Source organism: Hyposmocoma kahamanoa, unplaced genomic scaffold, assembly GCF_003589595.1.
Source record: "Hyposmocoma kahamanoa isolate Upper Pololo Valley unplaced genomic scaffold, ASM358959v1 88, whole genome shotgun sequence".
Lineage (NCBI taxonomy): Eukaryota > Metazoa > Arthropoda > Insecta > Lepidoptera > Cosmopterigidae > Hyposmocoma > Hyposmocoma kahamanoa.
Window position 1 is genome coordinate 16502429 of NW_020654466.1, and position 19220 is coordinate 16521648.

General features: G+C 35.8%; 1 protein-coding gene across 1 annotated transcript; it reads right to left on the reverse strand.

The window, feature by feature from the left end:
• Positions 1-548: 548 nt before the first annotated feature.
• On the reverse strand, positions 549-19157 carry LOC113235817 (ubiquitin conjugation factor E4 A). The gene is made up of 16 exons (XM_026471725.1): positions 18518-19157; positions 18072-18203; positions 17342-17505; positions 16198-16377; positions 15454-15606; positions 14581-14749; positions 14295-14436; positions 13346-13540; positions 11203-11373; positions 9692-9815; positions 8461-8606; positions 7840-7989; positions 4310-4553; positions 3889-4051; positions 1600-1804; positions 549-1302 (listed from the first exon to the last, which is right to left on the reverse strand). The coding sequence occupies exons 1-16, from the start codon at positions 19143-19145 to the stop codon at positions 1158-1160; spliced, it is 3111 nt and encodes a 1036-aa protein (XP_026327510.1). The 5' UTR covers positions 19146-19157; the 3' UTR covers positions 549-1157.
• Positions 19158-19220: the final 63 nt, after the last annotated feature.

Below are 19220 nucleotides of genomic sequence, written 5' to 3' on the forward strand. Positions count from 1 at the left end.
ATAGTTGTCTATTGCTGCTGCTACCATGAAGGTCATTTACGGTAGAAAGGGAACGGTGAACAGACACATTTTTGTTATTTTTCCAATACAGTTTATATCACAAAATATAGTTACAATAAAAATCAAATTAAACGTATAAATTTTCAGAAACATTTTATTTCCAATTAAAAACATGCACAATATTATTCAAGTATGTTGCGTATTAAAAAAACCCAATACCCAAATAATGTGTTGCCATAATATACACATACGCTTCCGTCCACAGTCCAAAAAAAGTTTTTTTTGTAATCAACAATGCAGATAGAGGAGAGCAGAGTATCATGTGAGAGCCAGGAGATCGAGCACAGACCTAGGATGCGCTATACTCGAGCGAGTGCAGTAGATGGTACCAATAAAACTAAAACATTGAGACAATTATTATTTATTAATTTTACATACATAAATCATTGAACATTTATTAACTCGGACAGCAAAACAACTGCCCATATATCACAATAAAGAAACAAAATAAATTGCACCAAGTAAGACATGGAGTCAAACAAGTACTCATTCAAGATGAACAGTAGACGGAAAATTAATTGCATCGCACCGCGATTTAAAGCAAAGATAAGAACGAAATACCAAGTATCGCATTATACACATATAACATCTACGTAACAGAAGTTTTGAGCTGTATATTTTAAAATAGATCCGTTACCTATTGATTTTAAGAAAAGTCCTGTAGCGATAACGATTTGCCTTTTAAGCAAATATCGGACACCATATTTTATAGTAGGGATGTACAAAGGGAATAACTACCATCCACAATGAAAAAAATATCCACTTCACTTCACTTGACAAAATGCCAATAGTCAAACCTGTGATTTACCTGATACGGACGCAATATTTATGCAGTATCTTGGAAACGCTGCACTACAGGATTATTCACACAAAACATTTTTTGGTTTAAATTCTTAATGATTATTACAGATTTGATTATGCAAAGTGGCAAAGTATTGGTAGACGATGGCGACATAAAGCGCGAGAATTTTATGCGAGAATAGCAGTATCTTGCGCTTTATGTCACTCTCGCGCTAGTTGTGCCCTATCGTACTAGCCCTCCTGGGGCTATTGCCATATAAAAATGTTAGGACTTTTTACAAACAGAGACAGCGACTCTACTCGGCAGTGGTTTGAGCAATTTTCTGGCGTTGTTCGGCAATCCACGCGTGGATACGCTCCTTAAGTTCCGTGTTCGATTTCACTTGATCCATGGAGAGGGGCGAGCGGTTGAACGGATCTGACTGGTCACTTAGGAGATGCCTGAAACATAGATTCACACTAAAGTGAACTGCCACTGCCCGGAAGAGGGGGGAAATGGTATGGTCGTAGCCAGAAACCATGTGGTAATGTTATGGCTTACCATATTTGAAAAAATATAAAGAAATTAGTATATAGCACTCATCTATGTGTGTCAAGGATCCTAGTCATAATGAATTGGGACCAAATTGTGTACAATATGGCGGTTTCAAGAAGGCAGACGTACCAAATTCAAGTTTCAGTCCCCGAAACTATCAAACGCGAACTTCTCTGTTCTTCTGCAATATAGACTATACATACCTAGCAATAGTATGGCGATCGACAGTAGTCCTGGAACTAGGTAAGATGACGGGGTCCATCATTAGAGTGCTCATTATAGGGTCGAGGAACTCCTCGGGAGCGTTTGCCAGGATCACTTCGTCTGCCTGTCGCTGAGCTGCGATGCGCGCTACGCGGGATGCCACTTCTTGGAGAGACCCGATGAGACCGCCACCGCCAATGCGGACTACAGATTAAAAGAACAGCATGAAGTCGATTTTGAGACTACATTAAATTGATAGATCTAAAAATATTGTTGTCTCTTTCTAAAGGAGAATTTCAGGGCAGACAATAGTTTTAAGATCTCTCTAATTAAGTTAAGCATTGGGACCATTGGAATGCATAAAATTTTAATTATTGTTCATTAAGACTAAAAAAATTTCTAGAAGAAATACAATTTAACGATCGCAACGTCATGTATAAATTCATCTTTAACTGAGCTATTTACTTCGATTTTACATTTTCAATTAAGAAAATCACTAAATAAATATGGACCAGTCTCATATCTTTCTACATAAGTTTTGCTTATAGTAACCCTCCTTAAGAACCTGTACAAGCAAGCCCACACAGGGACCATCTATGTCAGGTCCTAATCCCAAATCAGCCCGTTTGCCCGGACTTCATCTGGTTCTCTATAAAGCTAGCGTCTTAGGTGAGCCGCCCCGGGTGTACGTATAGCACCGTCTCTATTTTCCAGATAAGTACAGTCAAGAGCGCGTCAAGCTTGACATTATGAACTTTGAACCGTTCTTATCGCAAGGGGCATAGAGTTGGATTTAAGTCTTAAGTGTAAAGCTTGACGTACTCTTGACCCTGTACCGGAGCTGTGGGCACGCTCACTTCCCATCACATTCTGCACAACTAACTGTTGTCACCGACAAATACTGATCAACGGAAATCAGCCTATGCTCACCCTATTGTATTATACTACAAATTTTCTAGGATGATCCCTGTGACACTTCACAAAATTGTACATGATATAACCTTGTAACGACGTCCACTAATTTACGTATTGTATAAACTATTTTTGTAAGTCTCGCTTTTAAGTGAATAATATTTGTTTAAGCAAATACATAAAATTAAAGCAAAAGTAACACAAAATTAGTGAGAAATGAGCAGAGAAACAATTTTTTATTCAAAAATGAATTTATTTTCACGACAACGTCAAAAGGTTACTTCGTTAGACTGCATTTGCTAGAGATGAGGTATAGGTATCGATAAAAAGTGTTCGATAATTGAATGAATATAGTGCGTACACGAGTTTCACCAATTACGAAGTTAGTGATATGATTTTAATCTTTTTAATTTACATTATGAGTCAGTTTGAGAAAATTTATTAAAATATCAATTGAAATGGCATTTTAATTTAGTTAATGTTTTATGCCTTTAGTGCAATACAAAACACTTTATACATCTATTCAATGTTTTCGTGAGGCAGGAGACTCCATTATTTATTTTATTTCTTCTCGGGCACCTACTATATAGAAACATCGGATCGGATATCAGAAATAAAATAATAGTACTTTATGTGACTGTTAGATAACGAAAGGCTTCAAAATATGAGTGAGGGTGTATCTCATGAGTGTTTTAATGCTTAATTATGTACAGTTACATGCACTGTTTCTACACACATATTATAAGGCCTCTGTGATGTGTCCTGGAACCGCATGTTACGACTGGCGAAATGGCGGCAAATAAAAACTTTTCTCACGCATGTCACACAGCCGTAGTTTTTATTTTTAATTCATAGACAAACTAGAATCGGCACCAACTGTCATATCGTTCGATATCAAGTAACGTGTGAAATTGTCAAAATTGTTTGTTATTGACATTTCATTTCGAATAAAACTTCATCTCAACTGATATTAGAATTGTGGTCCAATCAAATTGTTTTGTTTTTCAGAGATGTTTGAACTTTGAACGTAATAATAACATCGAATTCAATGTTATTATGAAGCAATAATAACATTTTCACAGATAAGAAATTTGTTCTAACAAAACAGTTTCCCTTTATGCTGGTCGTAATTTGCGGTTTTAACACATTATGGAGACTTTATGATATGTGTGTAAATAAATATTATTTTTACACAATTCATGGGAGGTCATTATTTTAAAAACTACAAGGCTGTATAAGAGAGAACCTTTGCTTCAAAAATCTATCGACTTTACCTCATCCCTGTACAAACGTCAAATAATGTGTCACAGGGATCATCCTAGAAAATTTGTAGTATAGATTAAGTTATATTGAAATAACTTTATCTTTATATTTACCCAGTACAGCTTCGGCGAGAGTGAAAAGCTGCGGCGAGTAGGAGCGTCCGTCGTCGGAGACGGCGGCACAGAACCGCTCGTTATCACCCAATTCGACGTACATGCGGCAGATGTCCAGAACCGTGCTCGCTGGGTCGAATTCAAAATCTTTCATGTCTTTTACCTTAACATACAATAGGATATAAAATAAATATACATGTATAAGATAATTACACCAATAAGCCACCAGTTCGATTTTTTTGACCATATTACGGAATTAAAAAAAAAAGTATTTCGTTTTAGAGCTCTCTAATGTTGGACTATCTGTTGAGGTAGCAGAAAGGCTTTGAATAAAGAAAGTCGTATAATAAAGAAGTATTGATAAAGCGTACTGGCCAACGTTACGTAACAAAATTAATTAAAATTTGAAGAAAATATCAACCTTAAAATTCTTCTTATTAGGTCCAACGAGATGCAGTAAGAAATAATTGAGCATGGACGCGATGCGGTCCACCAGTGTAGGATGGCAAAAGACATAAGGGGCATGTGCAGTCAGTCGTACTAAAGTACGGATAGTGTCTCTGCCTAAAATATTGTCGAACCGAGCCAACATGCCGATGTGTGATAAGTTTGCTAGGTTCTGCTCGCGCTCTTGAGTTGGAAGACTTGCCCAGGCACCCGATTCCCTGGAAAAATGCACAAAATACATAAATATTTACAAGTGTAAACTGAATACGGAAGCAGACATCTTTTCCGTGCTTTCTACATAACCTAAAAAATGACCACCCTTTATTAAAAAACAAAAGTAAAGAAAAAGATACTTCCATGATACCTCTCTATGCAATCAAGAGTACATAAAGATTGATACTTTGTACTATAAACCGTTCAGTTGCATAGAGTTGAAACGACACTGTACTGACAGTACTACAATTGCTGAATTGAATTCATCGAGTATATAACTAGAAATAGAGACGAAATAAGGGCCATACAATCCTGGTAACTCATCAGTGATATATCACTTATAAATATAAAATCACGTTTGCACTGAAGTATAGACAGCGCCAACTACTGACCTGTGTGTACGTCTCCGTATATTCCAAAAATATTTTGTATTTATTGTAATAATAGTTATTTTTGATACAAGTGCGGAAAGTTAGTAATTATTCACGAGTCTCGAGGCTTCTTGGCCCGAGCCACAGGCGAGGGTCAACACTCCGAGACAAGTGAAAATGACAAATCCACACGTATATCAAACGACGTTTTTTAATACACTTGCGAAAAAACTACATTCAAAGTAAAATAAAACTAAATGATTATGATTTGGTATTACTTAAGTCTTATTTGTAGAGTAGTGGGCAGTTTCGTTTCTAACAAAAACTTTTCATTTAAAATGTGTGGTAAAAGATTTTTTGCGATTTCTGACATTTAGAGTACTCTTACCTCAGTTGGTCCCATAGCGTCTATTGATCCTTACCAGAGACCGGATCGAATGACATAAAAAAAAGTTTTGTAAAATTGCCTTTTATCTGGCTGACTGTACCATTTTTTCAAAATCTGTGAATGCCAATCAAAATATCTTCAAAATTCATGGATACTCTTCTAGAACAATTTTCCTGTAACTACAACGATTAAGGTAGCTGGCCTTGCTGCCCTGACTCACATTTACATCATGTATACTCGATGATCGAATTAGATGGTACTCGGAACACTCGGTAGCCGCAAATACTATTACTGTTGATAGCTAATAAGGGTCCAAAATTTTTGGAAAATAAAAAATACAATAATCAGCAATAGGGAATCGGACAATTTTTCAGAAAGTGTCTAGAATTAACTAAAATAGATATGTACAGCCATGAAAAATAATATTTTATTAAAATAAAGCATAGTCTCTAAAATGTGCTAAAACTACGTTAAAATTTAAATAGAAACAAATTGGCGCGCAAACGTAACGAAATGTCAAATTGAACGCGTGACGTCATTTGTAGGTAAACAAGCTACGAAATCAAGGGCAAGGTGTTATTTTAAAGTTTTTGTGAAGTTTGAAGTCGTTATGGAACGGAAAACATATCGTTGGTGTGTAGTACCTCAATGTAGGAATACTTCTATAACTACCCCAAATAAACTATTTATTGATGTACCTCGAAAATCCGACATACGAAAAAAATGGTTGGTCCTAGCACGACGAAATGTCTGTAAATTCAGCGATATACTTTTGTGAGGATCACTTCGACGTAAGTACACTTTATGCAGTGAGTGATACATAGATCGAAGCATGTGTTAATAATTATATAGTAAATGTTGTGTTATATTCACTAGTGCCTTTAATTACGTAATGTAATAATTATGTATTCGAATTTTAGCTGCCGAATGATATGGAAAATTACATGCGATGGAAGGACTGTACATTACCATCGCACGATTTGAGAGGTGGGAAATTTAGTTTCTCATATAACACAGGAAGTGGAGACAGGGGGGAGGGTCTGGGGGTAGATTTTTCCCGCCAGGGGTTCGGAGGGAGGGGTTTACTCTTTGGTGCGAAAACATGATTTTTTGAGGTTATTTTTTTCGAATTTTCAAAAATTGATATATCGAAAACTATTAACGTCCTAACTTTGAAACTTTGCACGAAAGGTCCCCCCCCCCCCCAGCCCTCAAATCGATAGTAATACAGTCCTTCCATCGCATGTAATTTTCCATATCATTCGGCAGCTAAAATTCGAATACATAATTATTACATTACATAATTAAAGGCACTAGTGAATATAACACAACATTTACTATATAATTATTAACACATGCTTCGATCTATGTATCACTCACTGCATAAACTGTACTTACGTCGAAGTGATCATCACAAAAGTATATCGCTGAATTTACAGACATTTCGTCGTGCTAGGACCAACCATTTTTTTCGTATGTCGGATTTTCGAGGTACATCAATAAATAGTTTATTTGGGGTAATTATAGAAGTATTCCTACATTGAGGTACTACACACCAACGATATGTTTTCCTTTCCATAACGACTTCAAACTTCACAAAAACTTTAAAATAACACCTTGCCTTTGATTTCGTAGCTTGTTTACCTACAAATGACGTCACGCGTTCAATTTGACATTTTGTTACGTTTGCGCGCCAATTTGTTTCTATTTAAATTTTAACGTAGTTTTAGCACATTTTAGAGACTATTAAGCTTTATTTTAATAAAATATTATTTTTCATGGCTGTACATATATATTTTAGTTAATTCTAGACACTTTCTGAAAAATTGTCCGATTCCCTATTGACAAAATGAATACTGGAGAGCATTATTGTTCACCATCTAATGAAACGCAAGTCTTATTTTATTCATAATTGCAAGAAATACTATGTGTAACGTAATATAACAACGTACCCCAATCTTGATAAGTCATATAAACGATGACCTGACTCAAACTCCACTCATTGGATAATTAATTCTACAGTGTAGAAGAATTTATTAGGAATAAATTGTAACTTAATTTTTATTGGACACCATTGGCACTATGTGTGTTAAAATGTATTCTTAGAAAATGACCTGCTTTGTAAAAAATATTATGATTCTGCATTTAAAATTCGAATAATGAAGCTAATAATATAAGTGATATATTCAGTTAATAAAAGCTATAATCTAATTGTATATTTTAGATAAAAAATTGCGAATTTTATTTTGTTTTGAGTAAAAAACTACTTAGTTTTAGTAGCAAAAGAGCTCGATGTGAAACAGTTCATCCAGGGAAATACTTTAGCTATTTCTGCTGCCAAACAATGAACATTAATGCGTTTCGGTTTTGAAAATAAGGGTGCTGGTGAAATTACAGGCACGTGGGACTTGACAAGTTATGTCTTAGGATGACAAGTGCAGTGTCGTACAGATCCTTGTGATTTAAAATCTGAGTGGCATTGCAAATGTTATGGTTCGTCCCGTTCTTGGTATAAAAAAAGTAGAAACTTACTGCGCAGTCTGCATGGTGCGTATCTGAGCCATGTTGCCCAGCGCCTCGTCCAGCAAGAAGATGGCGTCGTTCATTAACAAATTTACAAACCGCAGAAATATGGGAGGGTGCACCGCTTCCATATTCGATTCAGCTTCTTTCGCTAGACGCCTGAAATTTTTTTTGTCGTGATTATGACATACGAACGATGATTTTAATGATGTATTGAAAAGTTCAGTGTACTGTTGGAACTTTGAAAACTATGTTTCGAAAGGTACTTGGTAAGGTACTCTTGTAAAGTAGCAAGTGACAAGTGTTTGATTACGAAATAATGCTTTTGACATCAATAAAACATGAAACATGGACCAATTAACAATTTTATTGTTTATGGAAGTTAAAAAATTTCAACAAAGTTAAATAATAATAAACTGCGAGACAACCATACCAGTTACCTTGGTCTCAAACTAGAAAATTTTATGTACTATGAGTACCAGAGCAACGAAATTCACTCCGGAACGTTATCTAGAAAATCCAGACCAAAACTGGTTCTACCGGGAATCGAATCCGGAATATCCTCATCCAGCGCTCACGGTTACCGGGGTCCGACTTAGTCAGCGTTTTATAATGCAGGAGAAAACATACGTGAAAGCGTTGCGATGTTCCTCCATGCCCCAAAGGAAGTCCATAACGAGGTACATGGGCCGGCGGTAGTTGAATTTCTGCTCGAACTGCACGCTCTGTCCCGTCATCTCTATACCCACGAACACGTCCAGCAGACAAGGCACTAGCTGCAATTTGTTTTTCATCACACTTGTTCATAAATAGTATGATTGCATGGTAGATAACTTGACTATAATGCCCCAAATAAAACCCTCGGACCTCTTTTCTTCCCACTACAGCCCTGGTCTGTAAGGAGTCTTTTTATTTCTAGCACGACATACTTCCTTACATAGGTCAGGTTCAAGTTCAAGCAAGGAGGTTACATACGTTCAAAATTAAAACATTCGCTTAAAATGTTATCTAAACAGAAATTTTATTTTATTGCAACTCCGCCACATACTACTTAACTTGATACTTGGTGTAACGGGCTGGTGTCCGCAATCGACGTCAAATCACCTATTTTTTTTACATACTACTTAAATATTATTAAGAATTTCTTATAATTGATTTTAATTATTTTCTGTATAAAAACTTAGCAAAATTTTTAGCATTGTATCATAGACGCTAAAAAAATCCAAAACTCGAGTTCTTAAAGATTTTTTATTAATGCTAATGTACACACGCTTGTAATTTCTTATTTTCCGTCCTTAATACACAATGTACTATTGTTTTAATTTATTAAAGTAAGTACGGTCAACGTAAAAACTGCTTAGGTAAGAATTAAGAGTTAATAAATACGTACGCAGGCGAAAGTGACAATCAAAATTACTATAATTGTTTCATTATTTATTAGGGCATCGCGCATTATTTAAATATTCGAATATCCGTAGCAGTCGAGCTCCTTTTGAAAGAGTACCGCCAAGCAGTAATGTGAGCATTACTGCGTTCCGGTTTTGAAGGGTAAGAGTGCTGGTGAAATTACAGGTACTTGGGACTTGTCAACTTATGTCTCAGGGTGACAGGCGCAGTGGCAGTGTACCTCAGATTTAAAGCTCCGAGTGGCACTGTAACTGTTACAGACAGGCGTGTAGCTTACCATGAGGCGCACGAGTTTATCGTCCCGTCACATTTATAAAAAAATGCTGTCAGAGTAGCAATTGCCAAACACCAGTCGAAATGTAATGCACGCTGACTGTACAAGTAGTTGGTTGTCGCGCTAACTGCATTCCAACTGCTATTTGGTACCAGAATTGAGTATTAAAAATATATATACATGTAACCGATGGGGATGTTCTTTGAACAGTTGCTCTCTATAGAAAGAGGCGAGACTGCTCAACGGCATTTGATCGTCGGGATGGTTTGGCAGCATTGCTTCCAAGCATTCTGCTAGACGGGCCCTGCAATTTCAGAAAATAATAGCTCTAATAAGTGTATACTATGTACGTGTGTTTGCACTAAACTAAAGTCTTTAGTAAAATAATAATATGTTACTAAAAACTTAGTTTAGAGGAAAATAGAGGTAAAATTAAGTTACTACACTGTGTTTCTATTTATAGTATAATAAGCAAATGACAGGAATGCCATAGACGTTTGAACCAGATGGTTTTTTTAACAGTACTGCTGGATTTTTTATTACTTTGTATAACTCCCAGCAAATTGCGTGAGTTCTGTAAATTGCTGCAAAAATACGAACACCAACACTACTTGTAAATGTGATACAAAATGAAGTTGAAAGTAAGTTTATGTGAAACTATGAATAAAAGAAAACCCCCAAGTCTTTGTATATTACGCTACATATTTCTGTGTGTGGGGTAGTGGTGGGTTAGAATCTAGAATTGTCTTTACATTTCTTTCGATAAATTTAACTGCCTCCGTGGCCGAACGATTACCATGTTGAACTGCCACACAGAGGTCCCGGGTTCGATTCCCGAACTGGGAGAAATTGTATGGCCTACATTTATTTCTCTCGTGAGTTTGGGTGTAATTTGTGGTTGTCTATGGCATCCGCGATACGGGGTTTCCTTAGTGTCGGGCTATGAGTATGTGCGTTATTATTATTTTTATAATTATCAACACATTTATACGTCCTACTGCTGGACACGGATCTCCTCTCAGGCGAGGGATTAGGCGACAGTCCGCCACTCTGGCCCAATGCGGGTTGGGGACCTTACCCGTTTCCCGAGGGTTGAGAACCTTCTTCACGATGTTTCACCTTCACCAAAAAGTTCATTTCAAATTTAAAATTAACTTTCTCACACAAATTTCGAAAAGTGCGAGACCGGATTCGAACTCACGGACTCTTGAAAGATGGTAGGTTAAACCCCTACCCCGGCTTATATTTTACAGTTCATAATTTAATTTATATGAATTACAACGCTCTACGCGTTCAATATAATAACGTTTTCAGTATGCTTGGGACTACCAAGAGAGTATAGTGCATTAGGCATGTTCGCAGAGGCGCAAGTAGACAGTTTCCAAGCGATAATGCGGAAGGAAACAGTATCGCTTATCACTCGTGTCAGAAGTAGCCACAACAACATCCTAAAAATGGTTGCAGGCATATTAGATTGCCCAATTCTAAAGTACTGGGTTGGGCTAATGAAAACTGTTTTTATATATATTAAATAAATATTATGTCATGTTGTGTCGTTGGGTTCTGTATACTAACCTATTCTAAGTGAAAATGTTACTAACAAATTATATGGGTCTATGCCTGAAATAAATAATTATATTGTAATCTCTAAATTAATATTATTATTAAATGGCAATAAAGGCTAAACAAACCTCAAATGTGGGTTGTACGTCCTGCCAGAATCGCCCATGAATGTGATCACAAGCGTGAGCGCGGGTGGCAAGAGGCCGGCGATGTCGGCTTCCTCGGTGATCGCACCCACTGTGCGCCGCGCCATCGTTATAAGCACCACTATGTTCTCGAGGACGAACTCTGGGATACATCTATAAACAAGTCAAAAGGTAATAAGTCCTTGTAAGCACTATTAAGTTCGATACAAGCTCAAATGACTGGTTGATTCCACATAACAGTGAAAGTGTTGAATTAATAATTTTGGAAAAAATATATAGTAAAATTTATATAAACATATAATAATTTTTTTTAATCTAAAATGTTTTTTTAACTGCCTCCGTGGCTGAACGGTTACCATGCCGGACGGCCACGCAGAGTTCTCAGGTGCGATTCCCGGGTCGGGAGAAATATTTGTATGGCCTACATTTATTTCTCTCGTAAGTTTGGGTGTAATTTGTGGTAGTGTCCATGGCACCCGCGACACAGGGTTTCCCTAGGCTATGTTGAGTGTGTGTGCTATTACTATAATTACAGAAACATGATTCCTAAAAATTTTCGCGATAAAAAGAAAACAAACTGACCTCGAAATTTTACAAGAAAACCGCTGTATTGAATAGGTACTTTACATATACCAATGATCTTTTTATATCAACTAAATAGAACACGTATTAGTACATGATATACATTTTGCAAATGGCTCCAATTTCGGTTGTAAAAAAAATGAAGCCGGTCTCCCTACCCAAGCAAAATTAACCGTATTAGTAAATAAAAAATTGGATTCGAGCTGAGGTAGTATCGACTCTTAAGGACAAATTCTTAAATGGACACATACAAAACATTGAATTTTATTGAGTATCATGGTAATAATTCATTTAATTTTTTTCTGAAATTGCTCCACTAGTTTGTTATAATTAATTAATACTACAAAGATCGAACACAAAGAAAAATGCGTTCGACATGACAGGACTCGAATGTGCTTTTGTGCCAAATCAGGGTCACCATTCTACCTATTGATTACTAAAAAAGTACCTAACACAAAAGGTCTGTAACAAGCATTTAAAGAAATTCGTGAGATCTGCTGACTCAATCTCAATTTTTTAAAATAAATTACATGGATGGAAAGTGACGATGAGGTCGACGATGGATGGATGGATGGATACACACCTAAATAATGCCTATTCGCTCTCGCCTTGAAAAGGCCCAAGTTATAACATTCAGGGAACAAGTCTCCAGGAAGGGAATTCCACTCCATAGCCATTCGCCATATAAATGTGGAAGCATAACACTTAGTGCGAATCTTTGGAATATCGACAACATAGAGGTGGAACCCAAGCCTACGCCTAGTCCTTTGGTGACGGAAAGGGGAAGACAGAATTAAATCGTGTAATAATTGTGTTAGAGCTGTGGCCCTGGATTGGCACAGATGCAGGTTTGAATCCTGTTAGTTTGAAGGAATTTTTCTTTGTATTAATAATTAAACCTAAAATAAGTCTCCTAAAAAGGACCCTGAGTAAAATCAATACTGAGCAATGGTCTTTTTCCACAGCTTTAGTACTTTATGTAATAGTAGTGTTGGGTCACGGAATATTTTCCATTTTGAAATATTCATATATTTCAGACAAATAAATATTATTCGGAATATTTTTTCTAACTTGTTAAAAGTTAGAATAAGTATGATGATACTGAAGGAAAACGATGGAGCCATCATAAAGTTTTTTTGCCTATGATTCTTTTTTTTGCTGTTATCCAATCATTTTAAATCTCGTGTTGCTCAACTTGCTTTTAGCAACACAAAATTTTATAATTCACTCTAAATAGAACTTAAAAAGATATATCTAAACGTAGAACATAATATGGGCCTTCGAATTATATTTTTCCAACTTTTCAGAAATTTTACCTGGAAAAATTTCCACTATATGAAATTTTTCAGAAAATTACCCTACAGTATTTAATAAATCTAAATTCTTTTTATAAAGCTTTTTGATATTTATATTGCTGAGGAAAATTTTCATCTCGTTTGTTGGGGATATCCATAAACTTAGTCTATGCCACATAAAAAAATTGCTGTCAAGTGAGAATCAAGAAGCAAAAAAGTATTTGTTGAACTCGATTAAAATATTTTACCTTAATGTGTGTGGAGGTGGGGTAGTAATAGGCATCTCAACGGGTACCATGACCATAGGCGCATAACATGCCTGCGGAGTTTCCGGATCGGGACGTACAGCGTTTTGTACCAGCCACGTGCAAGTCATTGCTTGCAAGCGATTCAGGTTAGTCAGCATCTCATTCTCCAGGAGGGCACAGCGAAGGCTCACGAATCTGTTGATTATTACTTGTTTAATATAGTGACGGACACCATTCCCGTACCAACTATACAAGCGCTTGTGGGCGCAGCCCTAATGTCATTCACGTCTCCAGCCCGACTATTGGCTAGAACTCACTCTCTCTCGTGACGCGCTCATAACTGGTAATGTACCGCGCGCTACGCCAGCGAGGCATGCAAATTAACTTCTACTTTGTAACGTTACTTATATGTAAAGTGCCGTGTAGTTCGGAACAATATAGTGGATTATCAAACCGATCACGTTTCCTTTGTGTTACCCCAGCATTTCCCGCTAATTCCCAGTCGTCACCACTGGCTTTGTTCCCACTGGCGACAAATGGGGGAAAACTCATATGTTACCAGGTAGTGACAAAAGGATAAAAAGATCTGTTGTTGCCACAGACGGCAAATGGAATTTTAAATATGCCAGTAGTTGCCAGTGGTAACAAATGGAATAAAAAAATCCCAATTAATGTTTGTTTATTGCCGCCATCGAAAGGAAATAAAATAAAATCGAGTTTAATGATAAAAAACAGACTGGACAGGTAGATAGTGTTCAGACTATCTGAATCATTGTATATAATCGATTACCATACAAATGTGGAAGCAAAACGCATGTAGCGGATCTTTGGAATATCCACTGCATACTCAAAGATCTTAAGTCCTCTGTTTCTGCGATAGCACTGAGTCAAACTATCCTTAAATTCTGAACACAGCAGTTCTGTCTAGATGTAATTAAATTATACTAACTTAGTCATAAGATGTTGAGTTCGCTGTCTCATAGGTTCCACTAGCTGATGTGTTGCTGCTGCAGCCATATCGCTAAGAGCACGTTGCGCCCGACCGAGATCCTGGCCGCATCGCCATAGTTTCTCAGCACAAACACGAACTCCTGAAATACAATATAACTTCACATAAAGGCTCTCAAGTAATTTACACTGAAATGATTTATTATTTGTTTTGATGTCACTAAGAAAAACAAGTTATTTAAAATTCCGCAACAAAGCGACAGTCAAAACACAATTTTAAAACTTACCAAGATCAATGCACTTTTGAGTCATAAAGAAACACTCTGTAACAAAATTATAAGTATCTGCGGTGGGACGTTTCATGGTTTGGCCGTTTTCGTCTTCGCATAACGGCAGCAGACATGTTTCATTGTGTAGACAGTCCAAGTGGACAGATTTTGCTGCACATTCTTCTGGCTGAAAAGGGAAAATCACAATTAGTAGCTCTGGCTGAGATTGATGTATCTCAGCCAGAGCTACTCTGTCCCTGGGGCTTACAGACAAAACTAATCGTTAAGGAGTTATTCGCTCGCCTCGTAGAAGCCTTCGGTGACCACAAGGCACACCACAAGGTACTTCCAAAAACAATACCTTGGTTATCCAAAGGGGAAAGAATGCCAGTGTTCCGGACTTGTTGCCCCAGGGTGCGATCTTGAATTAAACTTTCTACCATTAACAAGAATGACAGGTGCATAATTTCTGTTCTTTTTCTGATACTGATATATTCACAGTGTATTTAGTATATTATCATATGCCGCAGGATAAAAAATGGAGAGAAACAACACAAAAGTTTGTTAATATTATGATGTAAAAAAGTTACAGTATGTCTTTTTCATAGACATAACAGAATTACAGATAAAATGTGATGTTTGCAATAATGTTCGTGTATGTAACAGCATTATGGAAAGGGTAAAAAAAGTTTTGGTACTAACATGTTTGTGATTTGTAGTACTATAAGATACTAGTTCATATATAGGTTCAGCATAATGGGTTATGGTTAATTGTTTTAAATGATTCTACTAAGACAAAGAGTTTAATAAAGATATCATTCACAAAGGCACCAAGAGTACTATCATTCATCATAAGCAATTAGCTTAGAAATTATTTAATTAGAAACTTACTAATACGGCTCCATAGGTGGGATCAATTTTAAGAGATTTGGGGTCATTTGGTGTTGTACAAAATGGCTGGCAGAGATGTAATAACACAGCTCCTAGGTTCAGCATGAATCCATCAGACACACATGATAGTGTTGCTGCACTGATTTCACCAGCCTGGAAAATAGTTGCGTATTTCAGTGACAAATTACTATTTTGACCTTGAAATGGCAGTGCTTGGTTTTTGACTTAAAATGTTAGTGTTATTAGCAGATAAAGATATTTTTTATAATTTAATTATATAAACAAATTATCATCATAGGCCCAGAGTACCACAAAATGTACATAATATGTGAAATGATTCAGACCCAGAAAATATTATTCCTGTGATCACGTAAATGTAAAGCCCACACAATGAAACATTGTATTAAAATTTAGCACTATAATATTTATGGTCGATATGACCTCAGGTATCTAGAAAAATATGAGTTTCATGTAAAAAATACTACTTGCTTGGGCTTGAAGTGTATAATTAAAATTATATTGATGGATCTTGTTCTGTTGGACTGGATATTCAAACAAAAGTGTATAGCTTGATGTGCTATCGACTGTACATTGGGCGTTTAGCGCATTACTCAGTAGTTTGCTAAATCTTAGGAGGTTATGAGACATTTTGGGGGTCAAATCTAAGTTGTTAGCCTTTAAAAACAGGCAAATTAGTGGTTTTTTCTTGTACATAATTAACGAATAAAAGATACGACATATTACCTGAACATTCCACAGCTTCCCTCTAGCAACATTAGTCTTCAAACACTTTCCAATCCATGTTAACAGTCTGTTCCTCATTGTAGTGCTTCCCTTCAATAGCGATAGGAAAATTTTGTGCAAATTGTTTGTGAGGTGTGATGATGCATTCCATACTGACGTTTCTATCATGGATGTTGCTGCCTGTAAATAAATAAATTCAAAATATGCCATCCCTTAATAAGACAATCTTATGAGTACGTTCTGTGGAAACGATTATAATTCATTTAATTGAAAACACAGGTTGTGTCTGCGCAGCCTGTTTTTGTGTGTTTAAAGCAATTACTTCTGAGCAGAGTTGGAAAAAAATCATGATTTAAAAAAAAATTCATTTTATTTTAGTTTAACTATATTTTTGCGTAAAACATAGTAATGTAAAAGAATAATTAACCACGGCTAGCTAGTTTTTTTGTTTAAGTATTATACTAATAATATTGATTTCTCAGATGTAAAAGATCCTATTCTTTAAAACATAATTGTCTGATTTTATGTTGGTTTCTGTGAAAGAAAATAAAATTAAACACATCTGATTAAATTGAAAAATATCATTTAATTTAAATCAAAATCATTTAATCATGCCAATCTTGTACAGAAATTGACATGTTTGTAACAAAATAAGTATAGTTTCACTGTGTCTGCCCAATTTTAGGCATACAAACATACTGAAGGTATATGTATAACGCATTTATTCACATGCGCTTCTATAGACTAAACTAATAGTAGTTAAAACTAATAATAGTATTATTAGACATTAATGTAAACATGATAGTTATTTTGATCAATTACAATGGTAGACCATAACAGGATGTCAAAATAATAATAATTTGAATAATGTCTAAATAAAATAATATAAAAAAGCCAAAAATTAGTCAATGAATTGAGGGATTTATCATTACAAAATTTTGGACACAGTATATTTTATTAGTCAATAAGTTGTTATGTTGTTTACAACTTCCAGTAAATCGTTGCAAACAATGTTAGACCTTATTTTGGATAGACATGAATTAATTTCTGTAGATGCAATTTATGAAATGATATTGAGGGCCATGATTAGTTTGTTTCATGTTCAGTGCTATAACTTCATTTACATATATTTAAAAATAAATACCTGATCCATAGGATTGTCAAAGAACTCATGCAGTGAGGTAGCAGTCCTGGGTAATACGGAGAGACTTAGTAATGCTCCTATAACTGAATCCTGGTAAAGCCTGCCGTTATTTTCTATCTTTGGTTCACACATTCCCATCAAGATCAATGATAAATTTGGATTATCTGAAACAGTTAATCAACATTAGAAATAATTGTAGACAAATTTTTAATGGGGGTGCTAGTAATAAACTGATGGGTGATGATAATGGGTTTATTAAATTAATCATCAATAGAAGCGAAGAAGAATGGAGTGGAAGGTAATGAAATAGCAAATAAATTAGCAAGCGAGGTAATTTCTCTTCCTACAGAAATAATTTCTTTATCACACATTCATCACTCTTTGCACGAAACAGAGAAGTGACAGGAATTTGGTATAAAACTGCCCAAGAGCATCCACTGCTAAAGTCCTGGTTTGAGAACAGAACATTTTCTAGAAATACATCAGTCTTGGTTTTTAGTCTGCATGCTGGTCGCATTCCCTTAAATAAGTTTTATCATCATACCCACAAGCATTGACATCACAAAGCCCACATTGACACCCAAGTGTTACAAGCCTTATTAAAAACAAGATTAAGAAATAAAAATTAAATTAATAAACTAATAAAGTATTGCTATTTAAATACATTGTCTTAGGAGAATGTTTTCAGAACATGTATTTAATAATACGTGTATAGGTACACCATACTAACTGGCAAAGAGTTGTATTGATGGTAGCACATAAATTGGGAGATTGATTAATGTAGATTTATTGACATCCATGTGAATTCTCCTTAATACAGGAATCATGGCCTCTTGTAACTGGTCCTGGACTCCTTCTTCGCCTGAAAATAGATGTATATTTTTCTTGTTTATATGTCTAATTATAAATAATAATATACAGATTTCCAAAATAGTCTAGTGTAGGTGTTGTGCCACACTTACACGACTTATATTATTTACAAATAAAGCCACAGATTGCTATTCTGTTATAGCAAACATCTCTATGACAAAATATTTATATCAGTTTGGAAGAAACTGGAAGGTGCCAAAATGCAATGTTATGTTACAGTAAGTGGCAAAATGTCTAAAATTTTACTGTACAAAAGAAACTTGCTCTTACAGATGAAAATTAATTACACAATATTTGCTCTCTTACCATCTGCCACAAATGCTTTTACAACATCAATGAAAAATGTGTTGCTCTGAGGGTCAACATGCCGGAGCAATTCATGAATCTGTTGAGAAAAGTCTTGGCCTTCAAACAATGCGGGCTGTTTCAATGCAGTGACTGCATTCCTGAATATCAACTCCTTCATTTTCCGTACAGCAGGCTTCAAGTCTGCTAAATGTTCATAACTTGACAGATTCTGTATAGAACTAAACAAATATGGAAACACTTGCTTTTGGATAACATACTCTTTGAACACCCGTGTGTTTTTAGGTATAACACTTGCTTCTATTTCAGGTAATAGCAACCGTTCAAATAAAGCCTGTTCAAGTGCTTCCAAGTCAATATGGACTCGAGGCTTCATAACATCAGCAAGCTCCTCCAAATATACAAGTTGCTTCTCCGAAGCAGGGACGCCTTCAAGAGCCTTGGCGTTAATTGTAAAGTGGAAAATATTTTCAATAACATTGTTCATCATTTGTGTTTGTAGCTCATCCTGAGACTTTTTAGAACTCATTCCTAACTCTGAGCTTACGTTAAATTCTCCATTGCTTGCAGATTTCGCCTCCGACACTCCCAACACATCAGAAAAAGGATTATTTGGCTCGGACATCATTACAACCCTTCCTTCACGTAAACATCAACAGCAAAATTGTTGGTTAAGTAATTCACATTTTACATTAAGTAACGC

Coding starts and splice junctions, on each gene's coding strand:
- LOC113235817 (XM_026471725.1), bottom strand. CDS start 19,145: ATGATGTCCGAGCCAAATAATCCTTTTTCTGATGTGTTGGGAGTGTCG. Junction 17,506..18,071: donor ATCAATACAACTCTTTGCCA/GTTAGTATGGTG, acceptor TAACTGTTTCAG/ATAATCCAAATTTATCATTG. Junction 4,554..7,839: donor CGCACCATGCAGACTGCGCA/GTAAGTTTCTAC, acceptor GCATTTTTCCAG/GGAATCGGGTGCCTGGGCAA.